This window comes from Pygoscelis adeliae, unplaced genomic scaffold, assembly GCF_000699105.1.
Source record: "Pygoscelis adeliae isolate BGI_AS28 unplaced genomic scaffold, ASM69910v1 Scaffold78, whole genome shotgun sequence".
Classification (NCBI taxonomy): domain Eukaryota; kingdom Metazoa; phylum Chordata; class Aves; order Sphenisciformes; family Spheniscidae; genus Pygoscelis; species Pygoscelis adeliae.
In genome coordinates this window covers 358,234-367,137 of record NW_008825409.1, presented here as the reverse complement: position 1 = coordinate 367,137, position 8,904 = coordinate 358,234, and the positions used below count along the sequence as shown (strand labels likewise).

Sequence of the window (8,904 nt, the reverse complement as noted above, 5' to 3'; positions counted from 1 at the left end):
GAGAATGAGTAAAACCCAGTTTGAAGCGGTCGGCTGCAGGTGGCAGGTATGGAAATCAGTGTGTTGCTAGAACGGCCCCAGCACAGCACAAGGCATCTCCTGATCTGAAACGCAGCAGCAGCGGGGGCGATGGTGGTGGGTGCCCTGGCAACACTGGTGCTGTGCAAGTGCTGCCAAACCACACCGCGTGCGTCGACTCGTGACTGCCCCGTGAGACATCCTGATAAGGGACTGGGAAGTTGAGTTGCTCCACCTATGGATCTGGATGTTTGCAGAGCTGCAAGCAGGTGAACTGTGCTTACCTGGGGAGACTTGTGTAGCCTAGATGTGAAATTGGCTTCTGGTTGGATGATCTGCAACCTGACCATATTTGTATGCTTAGCTGCAGAGCAGGGCTTTTATTTCTCTCCAAGTGTTTTTGGGGGAAAAAAAATCCATCTTCACTTAGATACTCTTCCCATTTCGAAAAGGGGAACCCAGGCAAAAAGTGTGGATTTACTGAAGCAAGCAAGCTGACTGGCTGATCTGTTTAGTGACCTGATTTGGCGTGCAAAATAGCAAACCCCTGGTATAACTGAAAGACAACAGAAAAACATTCTCACATACTTTCAATTGAAGGAACGCATTCAGCTCTTGCATTTATCAGTAACTATTTAATGAACAATAAAAATAGTCACTTGGGACTCATTGACAGGAGAGAAGTGATTAACCTCTAGCAGCTATGATGAAAATGGACCAAACTCTAGTGTCTGAACATACACAATCTAATTTTTCTTGCTGTTTTTTAATTTACTTTTTGTACTTGCAAAAGATGTCTTCATTCATTTACCTCTATTAACAAATTAAGAAAGGAAATGGCAACACTTTATTCACAGATGTTTCCAAGTATTTTACAATTTTAATGTCTGCTGTAAAGGTTTCTTTTTAATTATATTCAGGGTCACACTTCTCTGAAAGTATCTGAGAACAGAAGGAGAACAGAAAATAAAAACCTGTTTGATCCCGAGTTACCCATTAACAACATATTCCCAAGTTCTCTAACTATAGAAGGAGCTGCAAAAAAGTCAAGAGTGGTAACTCTCTATATAATAACAATTCCTGGTTTTGTCTTTAAACTGCAGCTTTGGCAGTGACACGTTCCTTTGCATCACATAAAAAGAAAGCTCCACCTTTTTTTCCGGGATCCTCCCGTCACCCCGCATAAAACCTGTAGGAGAGACAGGTTTTGAAGCATCTTCCTATATACAGGGAAAGGGGCTAAGAGGGCAAGGATATTTCATTAAGATGTCAAAAGACTTATCAGTGCCACCTGAAATCCCTAAAGAAGATGGCAGACCCAAGTGGGACAATAAGTTCCAGTATATTTTAAGCTGTATCGGATTTGCCGTTGGTCTGGGGAACGTGTGGCGATTTCCATACTTGTGTCAGATACATGGAGGCGGTAAGATTGAAATGGGACTTTGCCAAAATATTAAACTACAATTCTAATTTAACTATACTAACTTATGATGGGCATGGAAGTTATATATTTGCATCACTTCTTTTTAACTTAATCTAATTCTCATAAATATTTTGCATCAGTTAGATTAGCTTTTTCTATAGAAGTATATTTCATTTTAAAATGATGCGTTCGTTAAGGAAATAAGACCACACTGACACCAACTCTCAGCAAAACCAGTGTTAAAGTTCTTACATTGCTGCTACAGTCCCGACGGGAGCAGGAAACTGATCCTGCAGCTCGTTACCTTAAGGAAAAGTGAGAAGTCCTGGGGAGGCCTGAGTGAACCAGCGCCCTGACAAATGGTCGCTGTGCTTTCCTTTGGGAAGGTGAGCGAGTCGTTCCCCTCCCTTCTCTGATGCTCTTAGGAGCTACCTCGTCGTCTGGAACTGCCCCTGCACAAAACTAAATTGCACTTTTTGATGTCTGTGAGGCTGTTTAAAATGCTCAGTTGATAGAACACCGACAGGAGCCTGCCAGGTGGCACAAACAGCTGCCCAAGGCTGTCCCTGGGCACCATTCCCACAAAGAATTGCTTTAGAAGCAGCCAATTCACTAAATATAAATGGATCAGAACAGAGTACTTGATAACTCACCATTCACAGTAGCTTTTGAGATCTGCCATGGTAAGCTGTCTAAAGCAGAGTGAGATAGCAAATTGTTTCAGTCCAGTATTATTCATTATCTTTCAATTAACCGGAGAAACAGAAAATTCAGATCTGGATAAACTGTCAAATGACAGAAAAAATTATTAAATCCAAGCTTGTTCTACCAAGGTATCTGTATTACTTGATGAACTACGTATATTTGAATCAACGAAGGAACCAAGAATGGATGCTGCCTTTAATGGAAGGAGGTGTTTCAGAAAGAAGTAGCCACTTAGGGACTCTGGTAAGTAGCTAAATGAATGAGATATAGCAGGTTGTATCAACAAAAAGAATCTTGGCATATATAAGCAGAGCACTAGGAAGTAGGTGGAGATACTGCTACTGATACTAAGACAACTTCTGAACTTCTGACTTCTTCTGAAAATCCACCTTTCAAAGTCAACTTGAAAAATTAGACAAAATGCAGAAAAGCCCCAACAATTATTCAAGGTCTGGAAAACTTATGGGACAAGGAATGACTCAAGAATCCAATCTATTTAGCTCATGAAACTGGAAATGAAAGAGTATGTTTATCATAATCTACAAGCAAGCAAATGGAAATTATTTCAGTGGCAAGGAGCTCTTTAACATTGAACATGTGACAGCTGGAAGCTACAATTACACAAATTCAAATAAGAAAAGAGAAGAAGCAGTAGGTTAGATTCCTCCCAGGAGACTTAACATTTTCCATTATTTATTTGCAAGATGTGAAACCCAGTGAAACTCTCTCAGAGGAGTGCCATAGCTGGGTGGTTAGAAAGCCACAGGTGCAAGCATGCTGTTTCTCTGCATTTGCCCATGGATGGAAAAAGCCTGTCACTTCAGTGAATGAGACATGAAAAACACCTTTAGAGAGACATCCCTATAGCAGATATGGCATGGGGCCTGCAAGGAAGATGTTATTCTGGACCAGGAGCTGCAGGTCAGACAAATACCCTACAGCATCTCAGGTGGCCTTTCTGTCTTGGAGCAAGGGAACAAGCATTCAGTATTAACAAACAACATAATAAAACTAACATAATGTGATATTTTTGTAATGTAATGAACAATTAACACAAAGCACTCAGTGGAAGGTTTGAAACTCACAGACGGGACCATAGCAAGACACAGCTCCTCCGCACACCTCATTACACAGAGCTGCTTCTGGGGCCACCAACTGCATGAGGCTGCACGCTTTGTGCTTCAGGATTCTGTGCAAATTGCTATTACAGATTAAGATGAAATATTGTTCTACTGACCGTAAAAGGGCTCTCACACCTTCCCATGAAGCACCAAGGGTTGCTTCTCTGTGCTGGAGGTGGGGGACTAACTGTGGGCAGCTGTTTTTCAACCTCTTCAGACCCCAGCCTCACTTCAGAAGATCAGCAACACTTGCCTCCTACTGAGGTTTGATCTCTCCCCTCCATCCCTCCCCTCCAGGGTCCTCTGCATCCCTGCCCTACAGACCTCCACCACCCCAGGAGAAGCATGAGTCCAAGTGCAAGGAGACCCACGGTGACCTGTCTTACGGACTGCACAGTGCTCCAAAAGTCTGTTTGCTTGTGTATCCAGCTTCTGAGCACTGATATATCCCACAGGAGCTGCTAGGGACAAAAAAGACAGCATTTAGAGTAGGTTTAAAGATAATAAAAATAGGAGAATGCTGCAGGGACAAAGGTTGAGTCGTTCCTTTGCTCCGTGAGTAGTAAATTTGCCAGTGAAAAATCAGTTTAAAATAGCTAGCAGACTCAGTAACAGCATATAGCTACTTTGCATCACTACAAACAGCGGCACAAAACAGTGGTGAATAAAGGTCAATATATGGATGTATGGCCAATGTTTGGTCACTGGATTTTAACAAATGGCTTAAAGAGCTCAACAGCAGGATGGACTCGGTAACGAAGTGCTGTGGGGGTTTGTGAGTAATTTATCCCAGAAAGCTGGTGTTGGAAGAGTTTGAGTGAGTCATGAAGACCACCAAGAAGACAGAGCTGTTGGGTTTACACCAGTGTATAATATAGTGAATTTTTCTTCTGCTAATTTAAGGCAGTGATGTTATTTGGCGTTGCATTTTTGAAAGCAAACAACTCGGATGCAAAAGCCCAATAGATTTTCAGGGGTACTGGAGCATGAATCCTGCTTGTGTGCATCTGAAGATGTGACCATGTGAAAGACCAGCAGCATCATGGTTGACTAGGAGCCCTCAGAGGTGCAGTGGCTCTGTGCCTGCAGCCACAGCCACAAGTGCAGCGAAACCTGGTATGGATATGGCATAGACGAGCCCGAAGGCTGAATGGCTTCTGGGGTACAGATATCAGTTTCACAGCTGGTTCAGGTGATATCCAAGCGTTTAAGAGTTAGGCAATGCACTTTTCTTCATTTCTAGATCTTTTAAAAAAACAAGGGATAAAAATACGTGCTTGTATATTTGTCTCATGTCAGCTGTTCTCATCAGACCTCTGGACCTTATCCATCGCACATTAGTGTTACTCAGTAACTCGGATCTAATATAATATCAGTTTTGCTGACATTTATCACCCGCTGTCGTTACTGATTATTTGGATTTATTGCCTGAGTTAAGTTAGTTATTTACTTTTCATGACTAATGGATATGAAGGTTGTTTGCCACAGTAAGTGGAGACAAACACAAAGGTTCCCAGGCAACTGGGATTGAAAAGAAGTCTCTAAATGGCCCAGTATATAGTTTGTCACTTAAAACTGAGACTCAAACAAGTCATACAGCTATATATGTACACATACAGTCATATGAGTATACTTTAAAAAAAACCAACCCAGTTCTAGCTGGAACTTACTGCAGTGTTTTACTTTTGATTATAGCTAGTATATAAATGCTTGCCTAACCCATGGGTATTAAAAATGTGCATAGTGCCTGAGCCTACAGGATGACTGAAGAATATCTTTAATATAAAATACAGTTTCTTTCTAGGAAAATAAATATACATAAGCACTAAAGTCCTGCTAAAAAGGGAGAACTGTTTACTTCTGGGGCAATGATTTACAGACTTTCATAACCCGTGGCCTACCTGACCTTTTGCTAGAATTTGAACTACAACTTGCTACGAAATGCAGTTGCCTGGCTCACTGTGTCCTCAGAAGGAAAATAAAACCTGAGAGGAACAACAGGTATACCTGGAAGATACTGTAAAAAAAAAAAACGTATGTTGGGAAGAGCAGAACAGTTCACACTCTGATATAAAGACAAATTATGTTACAAGAAGTAACAAACTTCATTTTCTGGATTGTTACCACGTCCGGCTCAAGTCCTTGGTGAAAAGCTATGGCATTTGGGGTTGATCTTTTCATAACTTGTTGTATTTGGTTGCCCTTTACAGCTCAGGTTGGTGCATGCTTGCACGTGGGTGCTGCTCACTGGCATCCTCGTGTCATGAGTATTTCATAGGGAAGTTCACCAAGGTTATTTTATAAGTTGATCTACGGGTGTTACCCATCTTCATTTGAACTGGCTATTGCCCCCTTGGTTTTCTGGACATGTCTTTAGCTCCTTCATTGTTGCTCAGGGAGACGATAGTCATTTACATGGGAAACTCAACCCTGCAAAGTTTCAGAGTCTGTAAGACATGCAAAGTGGCCCATACGTCAAAATCAGTGCTATCATAAATATGCTGCACAAATATGATTTTTATAGTAACTTGTATTTTTCATCTGGATTAAGGCATGTGCAGAAGACATAACAAAGATCATGAAGTATTGTTTTCCAGAGAGGGGGGTGAATATGATTAAGTTGCTGCTTTTTTTCCTACCTGATGTCTTGATGTGATTCATGGCTGTGTTGGCTACTACGCTGCTTAGCTGAACTCCCATGGAGAAAGGGGGACGGGTCTGACAATCCCCTTTCAATAGCTAATAGCTTTTTCTCTGTATCTGAACAAGCAGTTACCACCTATTGCATTTTCTTGTAGGTAAAACATAAATTATGGCAGGTATCTTGCCATTAAGTTCTCAGTCTTTTGGAAAAATGCACCCATCACCATTTCTCCTATGTACCAACAGAACCGGTGAAGGGGTTCTCTGAATGCTTGTTGCATTGTATTATACTGAGATGTGCTTTCTGAATTTTTCAGACTCTACAGATACGTTTCCTTTGGAATTACTATTTTGCCACTTTCCAGGTCACTTCAGTCTTCATTGTAATTATTTTTTTCCATTCTTAAATCTCTGATCTGAAGGAAATTTATTATTCATGTTCTGGCCTTTCAAATGCTATTATGCTATTAGATCACCATTTCAAGTTACTTGCCTTACTTCTGCTAGCTGATCTGCAAGCACTGGTAAAATGCAATATTGAGCATGTGGATCAGTTCCTCTAAGTTTTTCTCCACCACTTAGGAAGTCTTCATTGGTACCCCAACATCAAGCAAAGCTATTGGGTTTTCTTCTCTGCTTCTCACTGAGGCTCATCAATTTCTGCTGGTCTTGGTACATCTTGATTAGGAGGTCACCTGGCTGATACTTCAGACTGCTTTACATTTCCACTAGTCAGGTTTATTGCTCTCTCTTTCTAAGATGTGACAAAACCAATTTGGTTGTTTCACTCTGCTTTGCCTGTTGCCATGATTCAGCTTTAGACTGCGCTCCTTCGTTAGCCTTCTGGTCATTCTGCCCTCCGGTCCATCAGCAGCTCTCAACAGGCTGCCTAGTAGTTCACGCACTTCTCTTCCAGGTTGTCATGTGTAGGTGATATAACAAAGATTGTGCCTTTCAAGTGTCATTTTGAAAGCAGAGGGCTGAATATGATTGAGCGGTTGCTTTTCTGAACTGATTTGCCTGTACCTTGTAATCGAGGGATCAGGTTTTAAAAACCCTCAGCGTATCTAGAATGCACCAGGTATTTTCTTTTCTACTGCCATGACTGTAGAGCTATCTCCACTCTAATGGTTCTTCTGAGTTAGCAATGATACCGATCGTGCTACACGCTGGTGCTCCTTGTCACTTGGGACTCTATTGTTAATGAAACCAACTTACCAATATGTGCAGTATTTGAGCTGTTGATAGCCTAATTTGAAAAAGCTTTCGTAGGCTTTCTGTGCCTTCTCATGTGCACAGGGATTGTTTGTGGTATCTTTGTGCAGGACCTCCTTCCAAAATAACTTTTACCTCTGGTAGATTTTGGACTGGGGTTTTTTTTTTTCCTTGACCTTCTTTTAGTAGTGCGTGTATCTACTTGCAGAATGGATGCTTTATGCATCTTGAGTGTCTTTCTGACAGAAGGAAAGGTGTAGACTAAAATTTTCCTAGGTCATTCCTCAGGGATGAAACTAAATAGTGCCCTGGTGATACTTTTGATTTTTATGGGCATTTCTCCAGGCTTTTAAGGTACTTACAAATGCTTGATCACTGTCATTTTCCTTATTCATTTTTTGAGAGAAAAAAGGTTACTGAAGCTAAACTTTTGTTTTTAGAAGTTCCCCCCTGGGCTTGCCTCTTATGTATGTCATTTATTTTGCTTTCACTGTGGAGCATATAGATCTAGAATATCTAGATATAAATATACCTAGAATATCCAGAAATAGAATGATTTGCTTACTGGCACTTTATGATTGTCTTCTGCTAAGTTTCCTTTCCCATGTGTTGTGGTTTAACCCGGCAGGCAGCTAAACACCACACAGCTGTTCGCTCACTCCCTGCCCCCGTAGTGGGATGGGGAACAGAATCAGGAAAGAAAAAGGTAAAATTCATGGGTTGAGATAAACATGGTTTAATAGGACAGAAAAGGAAGGGAAAATAATAATAATAATGATAAAAGAATATACAAAACAAGTGATGCACAATGCAGTTGCTCACCATCCGCTGACTGATGCCCAGCCAGCTCCCGAGCAGCGGTCACCCCTCCCTTGGCTAACTCCCCCCAGTTTATATACTGAGCATGACGTCACATGGTATGGAATATGCCTTTGGCCAGTTTGGGTCAGCTGTCCTGGCTGTGCCCCCTCCCAGCTTCTGGCTGGCAGGGCATGAGAAGCTGAAAAGTCCTTGACTAGTGTAAACACGACTTAGCAACTACTAAAACATCGGTGTGTTCTCAAGATTATTCTCACCCTAAATCCAAAACACAGCCCTGTAGCAAGCTACTAGGAAGGAAATTAACTCTGTCCCAGCTGAAACCGGGACAGGAAGGGATGAGACATTTTCCAACACCAGCGGGAGTGTTTACTTTTATGCTAAGAATGAGCTCAGAACTGTATCAATTAGTCTTAATACTGATTTTAAGTGTTCAAATCACTCTAGCTTTTAAAGGAGGTGGTGTATTTTGAGCTGACTTGTTTACCTAGAATCCTCCTTTAGCTCAACGACTGTCCTATCCCTTATTCTGACTGACTTCCTCTACTTTCTTCTGTGCCGTTTCTTTGATATGCTGAAATATAATTCGGGGTTTTCCTTTTCCAGACGTCTTGTTGTAAGCGTCTCGTGGTGCTCAAGAGATCCCCCCCAGCCCAGGTTTGCCTGCCGGTCATGAAGCGTACTGACGGTAAGGGGCCAGCCCTGTGTCTGGAGGCTCCTGGCTCTGTCTCCAGTGGGTGCCCCGCAGGTGCGGCGGCGAGGGCTGTCTGGTGGGGAGAGTCCGGGGCCGACAGGGACCGGGGACGTTTGTGGCCCTGGGGAGCCCGTCCCAGCCGGGGAACGGAGGGGGAGCATCGCGGAGCAGAGCCTGGGCAAGAGACGTGGCACCATCCTCTGGCACACTGTCCCTGCGTGGGGCAGCCACCAGCCTGCGGGACAGGGGTTGGGGGGGCTGCAACC

The 8,904-nt window shown here is 42.5% G+C and overlaps 1 protein-coding gene across 1 annotated transcript in view; it reads left to right on the top strand.

Moving 5' to 3' along the window:
• Window positions 1-1,284: 1,284 nt before the first annotated feature.
• SLC6A18 (solute carrier family 6 (neutral amino acid transporter), member 18) overlaps window positions 1,285-8,904 on the top strand; it is a 35,059-nt gene continuing 27,439 nt past the window's right edge. The window contains exon 1 of the mRNA XM_009330436.1: window positions 1,285-1,449. Coding sequence (XP_009328711.1) covers window positions 1,285-1,449 — 165 coding nt within the window. The remainder of the gene's footprint in view (window positions 1,450-8,904) is intronic.